This window comes from Astatotilapia calliptera, chromosome 5 (assembly GCF_900246225.1).
Source record: "Astatotilapia calliptera chromosome 5, fAstCal1.2, whole genome shotgun sequence".
NCBI lineage: Eukaryota > Metazoa > Chordata > Actinopteri > Cichliformes > Cichlidae > Astatotilapia > Astatotilapia calliptera.
Genome location: NC_039306.1, coordinates 2,386,769 through 2,403,228, shown reverse-complemented (window position 1 = coordinate 2,403,228; position 16,460 = coordinate 2,386,769). Strand labels below are relative to the sequence as shown.

Sequence of the window (16,460 nt, the reverse complement as noted above, 5' to 3'; positions counted from 1 at the left end):
CCTCATAGTGAAGAAACATTCTTATATGGTCATCTTAAGGAGCGTCTTAAGAGGCAGCCAATCAGAAGAAAGCTGGATTTAAGGAAGGGGGAGGGGCCTTTTTTACAGTGACGGGCTGTAAGATAAAGAAGGATTATTGTGAACAGTGAATCATGCAAAGCTGCTGTGAAGGGTCACACGAGAGCGTGTTTCAGGGTCGTCATGGATACACAGACGGCGTTTCTAAAAAAAATAACCAAATGTTTTATTTCATGTTGATACATTCTTGGACGACACCACAGAATAGTTGCATGAGTGGCCAAATGTAAATCTCTCCCACAACATTGGCACATAAGCAGCAAGGGCAACATGAATATACCAAGTACAAACAGTAGAAAACATACATGCTTCCACTTTTTAAAACGTGTTTTTCTTTTTTAAATATATATTCTCCGTGTGTTTCTCCCGCAGGGAATAAGAAACCGAACAAAGCCGCATTCTGCCGAGCGAGAACGTTTCCGAGGAACCGAAGAACGGACGATTCGGAGCAGACAGGTGGGATCGACTGTGGCACAGAACTTTTTTTCTGGTTCAACATCAAACATATCAGGCATGCATTGACAACCTCGACATCGACACCTTTAGTTGGTTTTTTTAGTCCATGAAATCAGCAGAGACTCAGCCTGGACCGAAGGAGGCTCCCTCGGGGTAAGGGTCCGCCCCTCACCCCCACCGCCGCCATCAAACACCTACAAACAGTGTGTGGAGAAGAACACGCATGTCGGGGAGGGAATGTTTCATCAGGTGACCACGAACGGCTTTAAAAACACTTAAAAACTGTTTTGGCTCCGTGTCACGGCCAGCTGAACGGTCAGACCTGCTGTGTTTGTCAAAGCCTCTGAAAACGCCGTTTCTCACAACACTGAGGGTTTGCTTCATTCAGCTGATTCTCACCTGGAATAAACCTCGTTAATCTGCTCGTGCGAGTAACTGTCTCCAGGCCGGCGTGACTGAGGTCCAAACAGGAAGCAGAGGGTAAAGCAGGTCTCGGCGCTCCCAGTCGTTCGTTTTAACTTTCAGAGCATCAGATCGTCGACATATAAGCAAAAAAAAATGGAGCACGACTCTCCAAAAGGCTTCAACCTCTTTTACTCTGTTTCACTGTTTGGATTTCATCTGTTTTTTAAACTCTGATTTCCACCGTGAAGATTTTTTAATGAATAGACTGTGATGGGTAAACGCTGTAGTAGCTGGTAAAAGAGGCTGAGGGTGGAGCTGCAGGAGCCAACAGCACGGACGTAAGCTTGTGACCATGCAGCTCAGGTATGATATTTTTTAATCATGTTTATTAAAGAAGTTTATTTCAATGATTGTGTATTTTTGAAACGACCTCTTGTCTTTTTCAGGGGGACAATAAAACCATGTTTGGTCCCTGATTGATGGGAACAGGCCAAGTCCAAGAAAGAGTAAAATAAGTCCTCTTACTCCACCCGCAGGGGTGTGGGTGGAGTAAGAGGACTGGGGTCAGGACGGTGCAGGTACCGCTCCGAGGCTACACAGTGGCTAACTGCCAGCAGACACCCCCAGAGCGGGCACTGTAAAATCCTCTGCTGCCTTCAGCCCTGCAGCTGTTTCCTGCATGCAGCCCAGTGGATTCTGGGATATGTAGTCAGGAGCAAACGAGCCGAGCGAGTCATAAAACTTTGTTTTCAGAGGCTTTTTTTTCTCACGTTTGCAGGATAAAAATCTGAGTCCAGGTGGCAGCGCGAGCGAAGCCCTCCAAATCTCCAAGCGAAGAAGAATATGGCTTCAATAAAACCGAGAAGCAAAGTACATCTGTCGTCGGCATGGCAACCGCAGCCGTCTTACAAACCAACAGAAATCAAACCAACGGAAAGAGGCCGACATATAAGCCATAAAGAACTACACACGCGGACAGGAAGGTGAGAACTTGCAGTTTGGAAGTACATAAAGAGACACGAGGGGGCGGGCTCACACTTCGTTTGACATCACCGGCGGCACGGAGCCCATCGGCGCCGCCCAGTCATCGCCGCCCGATGCATCCGCCGCGTTCGACCTCACAACCACTGGCATCACTTCAACGACAAAACAATTAGATTTTTATTTCTGGAGCTTTTCTCGACCCGGAGGGGTCAGAGTTCAGAGGTCGTCCCACCACGCTCCGCTTTGCACCTGAACGTCTCCGATGGGCGGTGAAGCACATGAGACCAAAAGAAGAGAAAGAAAAAGTCCTGCACGTCGCCGCTTTTCTCCCGTTGCTCGTCCTTCTTGCAGGAGATCAGACATCTCGCTCTGCAGTGACGGAGGAGCGCCGTTAGATCACGAGGTTGTTGTAGCTCACGTACTTCTTCTTAGCTGCTGGACCTGGGGACGGCAGGAGACACAGAGGTCAGATTCGGTCCTCACGGCTGCTTGAAGAGCAGAGGTGAAGGTTAATGATGGAGCAGGGATGAGGTGATGACAGACGTTCGGGTAAGTAAAGCTTGAATTATGAACTCTCAGCAGGGAGGACGGGACGGTGAGAGGTCATAACTCAAAAGCATCTGCAGCAGAGGGAGAAACAAAAGGAGTGTGGGCTTATCTGAGGGTCGACCGATCAGCCGCTGCGGTGGGTCTAACTTTGAGCCACAGGTGGCGCTAAAGAGCTGAAGATGGAAAGATGGCAGCTGATGAAAAGACTGAATCTGTGAGGGATCATTCATCTGCACATGCTCAGTAGAGTCTTCACATCTTGGAAAAATGCTTTTAACCCTTTATTTACCATCTTATAAGCAAATCTTCAAATGACTGCAAAATTCAAACGGTTTTAAATTTAAAGCCAAACTGACGAAAGACGTCCGTCGGGCCTGTAAATACACGCTGGTAAATAAAGAGTTCATGGATGTTTGAAAGGTTTGTGTACTTTTGTGTGTTTTTGTACTTGTACTCAGTGGGAACAGCCTGCCTCGTGTCTCCATGCCGTAGATTTCATGGATTACGCCCCCACAACAGCGCCGTCATTTCAACATGACGTGCCCACAGACCTGGAGAACACCTCCAGCTGCAGGTGTTTCACTAACAGCTCGCTGAGCCGTGAATCAAACGCGTGTTCAGGTGTCGGCCCGCGGTGGCAGTCCTACGACGAGCTTCAGCCTCTGATGGAGGACAGCAAACATGCTGCTGTACTGTTGGCTGTGTGACGCAAACATTGTTATTAGAGTTCATTGAAATATTCGGCTCCCTGTGTTTTGCACCTGGAATAAACTCAAGGATCAGTCTCTAACATGTTCCTGCCTGTAACACTCGATCGGCTCGCCGCGCTCTCTTCATTAAAGCACTCGCCACGTTGCTCGTTTGTAGCACAAACCTGTAACATCTGTTCCCTGCCGTGGATTTATCTGTGAGTAAATATGGTGCGTTGCTGTGGGTGTGCGGTCCAGCCGAGCTCCTGCAGACACCTGATCCGTGTCGGTGCTGAAGCTCTGCAGAGTTAGCACGCGGCTCCTGAATGACGCAGGAAGCTGAGCGTGACGTGTTCGAGGGGTTCAAGGTGAGCTGTGCAGCTCCACCACCTCCATATCTCCCTGCTGCAGCCCCCCCGCTGGCACTTGACCCTCAGCATTTGTCCGGTGACGAATGGCTGGGAACCAGGAGCCGCCATCAATCGTGGCAGATAAAAGAGAAAACGGCTGCGTTTGCATATTGAGCAGCTCTGACTTTGTGTCTCATTCACATTCAGGAGCAACATCTCCAGCTCGTCTGACAGCGGTGGGCGGAGCCTGATGATCTGAGGCGCGCATGCTTCGATAACCGAATAAATTAACTCAGTCAAAAAAAAGAAGACGTTTCTGTTCATTCTCCCCCCCCCCCCCCCGTCTGCAGTCAGACTGTTTCTGTGCAACACTCATCATAAACAGTCAGTCTGGCTATAATTAGGCCTAAAATAATGGTTCCAGATTAAATGATACTGAGTCTCCTTTAACGCAGCTGAAAGCGTCTCAGAAAACTCACAGACCCCAGAAATCCGACGTCTGGGAAACACGTTTATTTCTGCTCCGTGCAGAGAGTGAGATTACTCGTTGAGGAGCATCGGTCAGGGAGCTGGTCGCTCTCGGCCTCATCGTTACAGAGGGGAGAAAACGCCAGTCTGTATGACCTTTCACACACGCGTGTATACAAACCTGTGTCACACTTTTACACACAGGCTCAGCTCAATGACAGAATATCAACAGGAATAATTGATGAGCTTCACCTGTGGCTGCTCCCCCTGCTGGAAACACAAGATACTACTGCCGGTTTTCCTACAGGCTTTTGGGGGTGTGGTCACATGAGGCCCACTAACGAGGATCTGATTACCGTCACGACGCTCAGAAATCCGCCGCGGTCCTGTTATGGATCAGTCGGCCATCTCTGGCCTCGGCGTGCTGCTGCACTGGGCTGTTTTCACAGCTGCTGACTTACAGACCGCGGAAGTGTTGGAAAGTCAAATCGCTCCAAAAATAAACGTTCGTCTCGGCCTCTGCCGGCGGCGTGGAGAGAGAGGCGGCGAGGCCTCGTACCGCAGGATGGAGAGACAGCGAGAAAGCAGTCTTTGTGGTGGAATCAGCTGGAGGAGCGGGGAGGATGGAGACGGAGGTGAGGAGTAGGAGGAGGAAAGAGAGGATTTACAAAGTGAAGGAGGAGGGGAGCGCTGAGACGCTCGAGGCCGAATGAGAGGGGAGGCGGAGTGGCGAGCGTGGGCCGGCCCACAGATGGCTCTGCCCCCCCCGGTGTGCCATAACTAACTACAGTGACTGATGTGCTGTAATTATGACGGGGCCTCGGGCTGCGCCACTGAGGTTTTCCCGCGGGGGTGTCATTATTTATGGTTACAGCCACGGCGCCTCGAGGAGCCTCCCGAGTTTTACTGAGAGCAGCTGAAGCTGATCCAGATTAATCAATCAGACCAGGACCCGGTTTTACCGCCACTGTTTCTCAGATTCTGGCGTCTCCTCTGCGATGTCTGCAGGACGAGGACAGGAGTGATTCTTATTGACAGACCCCGTCACGGCCACTGAGGAACTCTGGACTCTGAAAGCTGATGTTTGCATTTGTACTCTGCCATCATGAAGAGCAGAGAGCTCAGCACGTTACAGAAACGCCACGCCTGCACAGGCGGCGTGCGAGCTGCAGTTACAGCCTCTTGTTCGAGCCGATACGCGTGCGTGGATCACGTTACCACCACGGCTGCTGATTCTGGGACTTGGTGCCCATTTGTGTCTATATTTCTTTAATGCAGCTCCACAAATCAAGCATACGTTTTAAATCCTGACATCTGTGGTGTGGGAGGAGCTACATGCGCGCTTTCCCCTGGTGACACGGTGTATTAAATTAGCTCACTGAGGCAGAGCCGTCTCTGCGTCAGGGGTCCCGGGAGGGGCTTCAGAGGTTCAACAGGAAGATCCTGCACATTAGGAAACAACCAAACTTAGGCTCCTCGATCTGCCCGATCACTCGGTGTGGCGAAAGCCCGGTGGGCTGTGTGAGGGTCCCGGGTGAGGTGGCGGACACAGTGGTCTCACGGGGGCTCTGGGAGCTCTGGATTGGCCATGACTGGGACACTCTCTGAGCACGTGCAGAGCCCAAAGCTGGATGAAGGCCTGCTGCGTCGGCTGGATGTTTCACAGCAGGTTCAACAGCTGCACACTTTACATCCTGATGGACTCAGGAGCGGCGCAGGAACCCCGGAGGTCACTGGGGGTCGGACGTGCAGTTAAAGCACCGGAGGACGGCCTTAAATCTGCCGCTCGGAGCGCCACGCTACAACCTCCTCGTGTAAAAGTTAAAGTCGGTTGAAAGAGGGCGGTAAAGAGCCGAGGACGTCACTTTTACATCCCCTCCCCACTCGGGTCTCTCTCCTCCTCCTCAGACCTCCAGGAGAAAATGGATCAAGGTCGGGACAGCAAAGCAGAAGCAGAAGATTAATTTGCTCTTACCTCTGATAAATTATGAAATTAGCCTGTGAGGGGGAGAAAAACATGATTTGGTGAGTGGTCCCAGAGGGAACCCCACTGTGAGCTGGTAATTTGATCACACAGACATGTAATTTCAACTATTCAACTATTTCTGAGAAGCTGCGAGCCGAAGCTTTCCGCTGACTCTGCTATTACGGCGGCGTTTCTCAGCGGCGTCAGGAGCGCATCCTCGTCCTGCACCTGCTCGTTCCCACCTCGCGTTCCTTTAGCGTCACTCAGAGCAGCTGTGATCGAGTTCAGGAGCGTCTCCGAGGACATTTAGGTGTCTCCAGAATGGCTGACTTCCTGTTAGGACTCGTGTAGCTGCAGCCTGTGAGCTCACGCTGAAGCATTAATGACCTCGAGCTCAGTTTGGTCTGCTGTCAGCCGCCTCTTCCTGTCATGTGATGGTGATTGGCTCCGCCCACAGGGAACTTCCGGTCCTTTGTCAGGCTGCGCCTGCGGGTGATGAAACCTGTGACGAGGTGACATCAGCTCGCCACGAAAGCAGGAAAAACGTTGTAAACGCCGTTTCTGGCTCAGATGGATTTCTGCTCCATGCACTGGAGGACAGAGCAGAACAGGCCCCCGCAGCCCCGTTCACTCCAACATCATCAGTCTGAATGATGTCACTGATGATGTCACGGAGACGTTTCTTGGTTTGATATGTTCAGCTGATTTGTTCTGAGAGGAGAACGATCAGAGCGACGGTCCATCGTCGACACGTCTGAGTGTGAACCCATACCAGCGAGTTTACTGTTTGAAAACGATTCGTCACTTTGATGAAGGAATGACTGATAAACCTGTTGTTTCAGCGTCTCTGTGGAACTAAAGGAAGTTACATGTGGCCCAGAGTTAGTGAGCAGCAGCCCTCCCAGAAAAGACGCCTAGGCCTGGTGGCGAGGTGGCCGGGGTGGCTGCGGGGCTCACGGAGCTCCACCCTGGGAGCGGTGTTACCTCACGATGGTAAAGGTTAAATATCTCCTCTTATCTCACACTCTGCTGGAGCAGCTTTGCATGAGTCACAGTTCAAAAAGCCCCGGACTTTGGTGCAGCTCGCTAGTTCATCCTCTGTCTCTTTAAGGCCCACCTTCTTCTGATTGGCCAGCGTTAGGAAGCCTGCTGAGGGGCAGCACACAGCGTGAGCCGTACTGCGTGTGCTTCTGTTTCAGATGGATTATTCTTACAGACATTTAGCTCATTGATTAAAACTGTGGGCGTGTTCAGTTAATGACAGGAATCAGCAGAGTCGTCCTCTTCAGCCTTTACATTAAATCCATGTCTCAGATTTCTCAGTATTAACTGGAGCTCATTCAAACACAGACTCCCTGCTTTCTGTGAGATCAGCTGCTAATCCGCCCCACAGATCCTGAAAATCTGACTTTTCATGTATTTCAGAAGTTTGGAGAGACGCTAACGAGGACAACGAGGCCGATAATGTATCCTAACGAGCCAATCATCACGCAGGTTTAGACCCACGCTGGTGTTCAGCATATAAACGTTAGTTCTTGGAGACAGGGCTGCAAAAATAAAAGCCGGTTTGTATTCAGAGACGTGATTAGCACATGCACTCATGCATTTGTAAAGGAACAGTTCAACATTTAATAAAACCCTCCTCTCCTTCCTGCTGCTTCCTGCTAAACGTAGCTTAGCAGCTGATGATCACATGCATCAGACTTTATTTTCATCGCTTCATTCATTCAGCCTGAAGCACAGAAACTGAGTGTCTGCCTGAAAGCGGCGATCAGGACGTCCAAACACACGCCGGCTCCACAGACTCGTCACAGGCAGATTTAAACATCGTGTTCAGGGTCAACGTTTCACCTCCGGGAACAACAGGGAACAAGTCTGTGACATCTTCAGTTTTATGCTCAAATTTCAAAGAAACGTTTTAGCCGCAGAATTTTATTTATGATCTGAACGAAACACCTGAGGTTTGGATTTATTCCAGATCATTCGAAGTACCAAAAAAATGAATCTGATAAAACGGTTAAACTCACAGAAAGCGCTCTCTTTTCTGTGAGAGAAACAGAACCTTTGAGACGTCACTCGAGGTGTTTGGATGAGCTCTTCTAACTGTGCGGTGTCAGGTACTTACTGCTGGGGTCGACGTTCTCGCACAGCTCCGTCTTGGCCTCTCCGTTGGGCCGGTCACTGGCCTTGTGCGACAGCCGGGACGACATGGTGGCGGCCGTGACGACGGCCTTGAAGGATCGTTTCCTCTTCTGCACGTTGAGCTCCGGGTGGAAGATGATGACATAGACTTTGGGCATGTAGAGCATGCCGAGGGCCACGGACGCGCTGAGATTCATGGAGATGGTCAGCGTGGTGGTCTGGATGTACAGCTGGTGGGAGAGAGAGGGGAGAACGGGGTTAGTTAATGGTTTCATCTCAGAGGTGTTTTGTTCCAGTAACACTGTGAGGAACCTTGGAGTCATGTTTGACCAGGACATGTCCTTCAACGCACATATTAAACAAATATGTCAGACTGCTTTCTTCCATTTGTGCAACATCTCTAAAGTTAGAAATATCCTGTCTCAGAGTGACGCTGAAAAACTAGTTCATGCATTTATTACTTCCAGGCTGGACGACTGTAATTCATTATTATCAGGAAGTCCTAAAAACTCCCTGAAAAGCCTTCAGCTGATCCAAAATGCTGCAGCAAGAGTCCTGACAGGGACTAGAAAGAGAGAGCAGATTTCTCCTGTTTTGGCTTCCTGTTAAATCCAGAATTCAAAATCCTGCTCCTCACATACAAGGTCTTAAATAATCAGGCCCCATCTTATCTTAATGACCTTGTAGTACCATATCACCCTATTAGAGCACTTTGCTCTCGCTCTGCAGGCCTACTTGTTGTTCCTAGAGTATTTAAAAGTAGAATGGGAGGCAGAGCCTTCAGTTTTCAGGCCCCTCTTCTGTGGAACCAGCTTCCAGTTTGGATTCAGGAGACAGACACTATCTCTACTTTCAAGATTAGGCTTCAAACTTTCCTTTTTGCTAAAGCATATAGTTAGGGCTGGACCAGGTGACCCTGAATCCTCCCTTAGTTATGCTGCAATAGACGTAGGCTGCCGGAGGATTCCCATGATGCACTGGGTGTTTCTTCCTCACTATGTGTTAACAGACCTCTCTGCACTGAATCATACTATCAATCTCTGTCTGTCTTAACAGCCTGACTCCTGAACGAGCAGAGGTTCATCCATCTCCACTGCTGCTGACCTCTGACCTTTAACCCTTTAGAGCTGTGTAGTAGGTACCGTCCTGGTGACGGCTGTATTTCAGTCACGCCGCTCGCTCGTGTCAGCGGCAGTAAAGAGACTCGGGAAGCTCGCCTCACTCAGAAGCAAACTCTCGACACTTTTTATGAGCCGGTGAAGGATTGTGTTTTATTACCCGCCGTGTTCTCGACCCTCGCCTGCAGCAGAGAGCGGCAGCCGGCCGAGCCACGCCATTAATGTTTTATGCAGTGTGTATATTGCCCCTGTGTCCGAAGCCGTGGCCCCGTGATCCCAATAGAGGGCCGATACGGGCCCGGGAAGAATGCATAAAGAGGCACGGCTGTGCTGTAATGGGCTTCCCAGAGTGGCTTTCACTGAGTTCAGCCCACTGTCTTTATGTGTTATGGCCCTGCTGTCACAGTCTGAGCGACGCCATTAACGGGGAGAAGTCACAGCAGGCGGGGTGGGGCTGAGAGTTAGGGGAGCAGCGGGGAGAATATTCAGACCCGCAGAAAGGCTGCTCGCTTCCTGCGTCACGTCAGCAAGAAACTACGCCGCGCTCTGAAGGAACACAAGGCCCTGCACCACCACCTGACGCAGGTTTAATGAGCCCGCGGCGTTTACCTGCACGACAGTCTGCACGCACGTCTTCTTCTACAAAGCTGTGGCAGCAGACACACCTGCACGTGTCCAGCTCATCTACAGTATCTTCATCCCTGCAGTCCCCACCTGCAGCTCGTGTGCACAGGTGAGGGTTCCTGCCGTCTGTCAGCGCCTCGCGTGCAAAAGACACCCTGACATACACGAGCTCCTCCCTGATGACCACGGTCTCGGGGTCGGAGACCTCCGCAGGTGCGAGCTGGACACACAGGTGTGTTTGCTTCGTTACAAAGAGGTGACAGACGTCAGAAACGGGCAGCGAGAGCAGCGTCTGTCTGCTCCAAGCAGACGAAGGCAAACATCGGCGAGGAGGCGGAGTCAGTGGTTTGTTTAAAGCCTGTGTGAGCTGCTGGCCCTCAGCTGTGACGGTCCACTCTGAGCTCTGGAGGGACACCTGCTGCTCTCTGACAGGTGTGCGCACGATCGTGCAGTCAGGTCTGTGCGAGGCTGATGTGAATCAGCGATAAGATGACACGACTGATAGAGCCCAAACGGCAGCGCTCTTATCAGCTCACCTGCTTTAATGTCCATCTGTGAGGAGGCGGAGCTTGAGCTGAGTGATCAGCAGGTCTCTGTGGATGCAGACTGAAGTGAGCCCTCCAGACGTCATCGCTCATATACAGTCTGTGGTTGTAGCTGTAGGTGGCGCTGCTCTGTTGCAGCTGTTTGGCTCTTTGTCTGTACACATCTGTCTGAGTGCTGCACATCTGGCAGCTTTTCAGCCGAGCTGGAGTGACCCTCCTCCTGAGCAGACAGCCTCAGAGCCTCTTCCAGCTTCACGTTGTGTTTCTATAATTCTGCTTCACTTCTCTTGCCTCCTATTTCCTTTGCACTTCTTCCCTTTCTGTCGCAGTCTTCATCCTTCCTCGCCTCCTTGCTTCCCTGTGACTCGTGGCGTCCCTGTGCTGTTTTCCTGACACGATGAAGGTCGTTTTCTTTCTTCGGCGTGTTTCAGCTGAAATGCTTGCTGCGTCCTTACGATGTTCTCACATGACTCCTGTTACTGCCGTCTTCTCGCCGTCACGTGGGGCCAAGCGCTCGGCTGCTCCTGCGGCTCTGATTGGACAATTGGTAGTAAACAACGAGTCTGGCCCAGCATGCTGCAGACAGACTCCTCCCCCCTCATTTAAAGCCCTCCCCCCAATGAAAACGTGCTCCTCTTCTCTGAAACCACATCAAAGATGGCCGTCTCACTGAGGCGGCGTCAGGCAGCCTGCCGTTTCTGTGTGAGGCACAAAGGTGGAGGTCGACTCCATCAGGTGCAAACGCTGAAACAGACTCCAACTTATCTACGTCAGGCCCAGCTGCGGTCCGGTCGGCGCCTGGCGAAATCATCCGCACACTTCTGTGTTTTATGGTTCACAGGGAAACGTTTCTCGTCTCGGCGCCACGTCCGTGTCACCGTGTGGCGTCCTGGGAGGCGTTTCGATAAAGTTTTGACACGCTGTTGGTTTGCTGATGTCCTCTGCTGCTGTAGCGCGGCGCTCTGTGAGGCTCTTCATTTCCATTTGTGGCGGATTTATTGTTGGATTGCTTCTCATTTTATTGACTCGCTCTCAGCGCACAGACTGGTTCATTTATCCAAATAATTGGACGCTCGTGACGCTCTTTGAACCTCTGACCTGCCCGAGAGGCCGTACGCATAAAGTTTGATGAAGTGAAAAATTAAAACTGTGTGTAAACACAAAGTGCAGACGGAGGCTCTTCATCATGTCCATAAAAGCTGCTCTTTAATAAACCTTCATCACTGAGGTCTCACCCGTCGTTTCCACCATCTGTGGCGGTGAAGCGACGCTCACTCAGCTCAGCGTGTCAGAGCGCGCAGGCGCGTGGAGGAAAACCATCGACGGCAGGAACAGCGAGTTCAGAGTTCACGAAGAGATCAGAGCACCAGGTAGAAACCGCAGAGCCGAGACCCGGACAGGTGCGTGCACCTGAGTGTCCCTCAGAGCCGAACAATACGAGCGAGGAGGATTCAGGAAACCTCTCAAAGCAGGACAGGAAGTGAAACTTTGACCTTGGAAAGACGTCACCTCAGACGTGAAGCTGGACGTCTTCGTGGCTTCGTGGGTGTGTCAGAAGTTACGGTCTGAGCTTCACAGCATCAGGAAGCTGCTGCTGATACTTCTTCAGGACTTTGTTCAAAGTTTAAGGGAAACTTTGCCAAAACTTTTATTTGCAGGAAGCTTTCGGTCTGAGTGACGTCCACAGATGTTTCCTGTATGGACCGGCGCACTCGCAGACACGGCTGCGCCACATTGCAAAAACCCACGAAGTTGAAGCGACACCAAATCACGGACGGTGTCGGCAGCGAGCATAAAGTAGAGGCGATGCTCGGAGCTCAAACCTCAGACTGATGTTTGTCCTGCACTGGAGGCGTTTCACCTTCTGAGGTCTTCTTCACGGACATTCGGTGGCGTTAGGTGGAGGAAACAGTCGCAGCCTCGTCGTAGACCCTGCTGCACTCTTACTATGTGAAGTCAGGTTTCGCTTTGCGTCACCTGTGTGAAAACACGTCATTCGCCAACAATTCGCCTGATTCGCCCTTTGCTTCCCGGCTCTGTGTCAAAGTCAGGCTGAACCAACTCAGTGAAGCTGAGCTCCAACTGCCTTCAAAGGGCATAAATAAGCTCCTCCCCCATATCTGATTGGTGGCGATGTCGGATGTACGTGGTGTTTAAGGCTCAGTTTTTAGCAGAGTTAAATATTTGCAGGTTCACCTAAACTGACATCAGTCTGCTGCAAACGCACCATGTGGATCAGGAGTGGTCATGTGACGAGGTCTGCAGCTAGTCACATGACCCTGTCCTGATCCTCCCCGCCTCTCAGGCTTCAAAGGCGCATTTTAACAATTGATGGCAGGAACGTGGTCATGATTCTGCCGTGTGCCTGAGGCCCGGAGCGAGCTGCGTTCAGGTCATTCCAAAGGTAAGACAGTCCCCGCCTTTGAGGACGTTTTGGACCTCCCAGCCACCGTAGCACATGACTCCTCTGACGACAGATTTTAAAGTAGAAACTGCTGGGTGCTGTAAACTCTTCAAAAACACTGCTTCCTTGATTACTCCGGCCGGAGCTGCTCTTTATGCGCTCAATAAAAACCGCTGCCACAGTTTCTGCTCGCCACCTCCAGACGCTGATAAAAGTTATGCTAACGCTATTTTAGCGCCGTACACAGAAATAAAATGGTGCACAGTGGAGAGCGATGAAACGAGAGAAATGAAGCATCACTGCCGCAGAGCTGGAGACAGTTAAGGGTGGAGAAGGGAGAGGCGAGGGTGGAGAGAGAGGTGCGTGAGAGGAGGTGGAGGTTCAGTGGGCGTGAGCGTAAACGACTAGCCGAGGAGGGCGGGGACGAGGAGAGGCTGCAAAGTTTAGAAGAACATCAGACACACGAGGAAGATCGACGAGACGTTCAGTTTGGATGGAGGGAGGAGGAGGTGGTGTTAGAGGTGGAGGCAGGGCGGAAGTGAGTCGAGAGTCACAGTGTCTGTTCCTAATGTTTTGTCTTCTTGGTCTGAGCTGGTTTCCATGGTGACACCTGTGGCATCTGAGTGCAGGTACACCCAGAACCAATCAGCATTCTGAAGCTGCAGAAACACCAAAACCATGGCAACCAATCCTGAACACACGCCAAAGCTCAGCTTCAGTGGACGCCTCCCTCTGAGACCGCCCTCAGAGTGCGTCCAGAGCTGCCTGTGACTACGGTACGCACACGCAGACACACACATGCACGCACACTGAGGTGGTGGTGTTGAACAGCAGCTCGGTGCTGCAGGAGGTGACGAGGGTTAAAGGGCGTCCTCCTGCTGCCTCCTCACATTTGACCTTCTGTCCTGGAGTCATGGTCACAGATGCAACAATCCTGTCTCAGCTCTTTGAGCTGCAGCTTCTGCTGAGCCCTCTCTCCTCATCGCCGGCCTTCATCCCTCCAAAGCTGCAGACGTCTCTGCGCGGCAGCACGGTGCTGACACACCTCAGCTCTGCTTTAGGTCACCTGTGTTTTTATGAAGCCCTCTGAGGCACAAACCTGCCTGAGAGGGCTTCAGCCACGCAGCAGCTGCAGGGGTGTCAGCTTTGAATCCCAGCACGTGACCGCTGTGGTTTCACATGTTATTCTGGATTATTCAGGATTACAGATTACTCAGATTACTCTTACACCTAAACATCATCTCAGAACCTCTAATGTGGTCTGTAGAGTTGATCATAGTTCATTTATTCGTCATGTTTCTCTCTTTCTGATGTTTGTACATTATGTGAAGGTTACTGTGTGATTCTTTATCATTATTGTTGTCATTATTAGCAGCAGTATTTGGGATTTTTAGGATGTTCAGCTGCAGATGTTTGAATGTGTTTGAAGAGCTTTGAGCTGCGGCTGTGGTGATGAGTTGGAGGGGGACACAGTTTAATGTGGCACCGCTCTCCACCTGCTGTAAAGCTAACTGCTAACTACCTGTGTGATGGCCCAGAGCTGCAGCAGAGAGGAGACAGACGTCCTGAAACAGCGTCCTCACATTTGATTGGCTCTCCAAATGTCAGCACTGTGAGTCTGTGTGTGTGAGGATGACTTGTTTACTGGGGTACTTAAATTCCACTTTCTCCTGCTGTTACAAAGTGGCAGGAAGTGGAGCTGCTGCTGGAGACAAAGCACAGAGCTGGAAGAACTCCTCCCCACCGTGAATAAATAAATAGCACGAATTTGTTTCATTTCTTTTTGAAATTTCACGTTAGGAAAACAGTATCCACAAATGTGCAGAACGATGTATTTCTGTTACTGTAAACTTAAAACAAGTGAGCAAAATAATGTTACAAGAAGAAATTTCAAAGTAAAGATCACATTTTTCCTCATTCGTTTTATTCTGCAAACTCACGTCTTCACATTGCCACAGAAACACTCAGTGCATCATGGGAAGTCACCCAGCAGCCCGCGCCTGTAGCAGCTACACAAAGTGATACCATACTATACAACCCTGAGACCTCTGAGACCTCCATGTGTATACACCTGTATTACCCTGGGACCAGCTGTCACGCTGTGCAGGGGGTCGAGGAGGCTCTGATGGACCTTTTCGACTGATGACCCCGGGGAGCGCACTGATGGTCTGCTCAACAAATCACATTAAATCCTGTCAGATAACGTATGTCCTGACATCAGGAAACAGAGAGGAAGAGAAAGTGTTCGGAGCAAGCGGAGGAGAGAAATCAGGGAGGGGAGTCTGCAGGAGCGTCAGAGCCATCTCGGGTTATAAGCTGCCCCATCTCCACACCCACCTTCTCCCTCCACCATGACCTCCAACACGTAGCCGCTATTATCAGCTCCAGGCTCCTTAAATCCTGTGCAGGAAACACAGCCCAAGGACCTGAACAGCTACAGGCTGGATGGAGGCTCTGACCCTGGCTTGCTTGTCTTCGAGCTCATCGTTAGACAAACTGTGTCCGTCTATCAGCCTAGCATTGGCCTATCTGCTTAGACACCATATTTCTACGATTTTCAGGGCCAATAACCTCAGTTTGGTCTGAATCAAGAAGCAGAAAGTTTGCGGCCATCCAGGTCTTTATGTCTTTATTCCTGCAGTTTAACTCATTGATCAGTACCTGTGGATGGAGTAAAATCAGCACAGCAACAGAAACATATGCAGAGTTTATTTCCTTTAAGTGAAAAACGATGAATCGACCAATCAGTGCAGCCCAACTGAACACGGCGGTGAGGAGAGGAGGACGATGTCCTGTGTGCTGACAGGTGAGGAGAGGAGGTGGAAACAAACATCAGTGCCATAAAATCCCTGCTGCATGAAGCAAAGACATTAGCATTGCAAATACCCGCCTCCTCCTGCTGGCGGCTCCTTCCTGTCTACACGTGGAAAACATCTAATTCAGCTGGACGGCGGCAGTCTGAGTCCCCGTGATGGCGGCGTAGTGACCTTGGCGTGTGCGTGAGAGGAGAAAGGGCCTCGTCTGATTTATTCATGAGGTGCTGACATGTGGCAGCAGATCCGGTGACGCTGAAACGCTGTTCGGGGCGTCGCGCATACGAGCGCTCCATCAACAGCGGGTTCTTGCACACGTGTGGTCGTCTCTTTAAGCTGATGTCATTCATCTTTCTTTGAGGTCACGCTGAAGTTCCCGCCCTTTCGGCGCTCTCGGAGCAGACTTAGAGTCTCCGTGAGTTCGAGCGCTGATCTGAGCAGCGTTTCCGATCTCTCGTTGTCGCCTTTGTCTTTCTGATCACCTCACCGGAGTCTGAGTCTCCGTGTTCGCTGTTTTGTAATGTGTTTTTCTCTGTGAGGTCGCGTAGCGTCTGCGGGCTTTTGGATCAGTGTTTCAAAGGATTTCTGTCCTGTAGGCGGCGGGCCGGACCGTCCTTCAGGAGGGTTCTTTGCTCTGATCTCATTTCCAGCTCGCCCATCTCTTCACTGAGGCTCTGAGCTTCAAGTGTATCCTCTCATTGATAAATCCTGAATGAGCCATTCACATCAGAGAAAACACACAATGTACCTGCGCTACAGTCAGAGGCATCAAATCCCTCTTCAGGCTCCAGCAAACAGCTCTTATCATCATGAGAACAGGACGCTGCTGAGCACACGCAGCCTGATCCTGCTGCCTTCAGCATGAAGCC

At 50.9% G+C, this 16,460-nt stretch overlaps 1 protein-coding gene across 2 annotated transcripts in view; it reads right to left on the bottom strand.

Moving 5' to 3' along the window:
* Positions 1-219: 219 nt before the first annotated feature.
* grm7 (glutamate metabotropic receptor 7) overlaps positions 220-16,460 on the bottom strand; it is a 166,553-nt gene continuing 150,312 nt past the window's right edge. The window contains exons 9-11 of one of the 2 annotated variants that reach the window (XM_026166575.1): positions 8,071-8,317; positions 5,955-5,977; positions 2,303-2,364 (exon numbers count right to left, since the gene is read on the bottom strand). In XM_026166575.1, the coding sequence (XP_026022360.1) occupies positions 5,973-5,977; positions 8,071-8,317 (252 nt within the window). In that variant the 3' untranslated portion in view covers positions 2,303-2,364; positions 5,955-5,972. Of the gene's footprint in view, positions 2,365-5,954; positions 5,978-8,070; positions 8,318-16,460 lie in introns of both variants that reach the window. The other variant, XM_026166574.1, reaches the window with a different exon arrangement.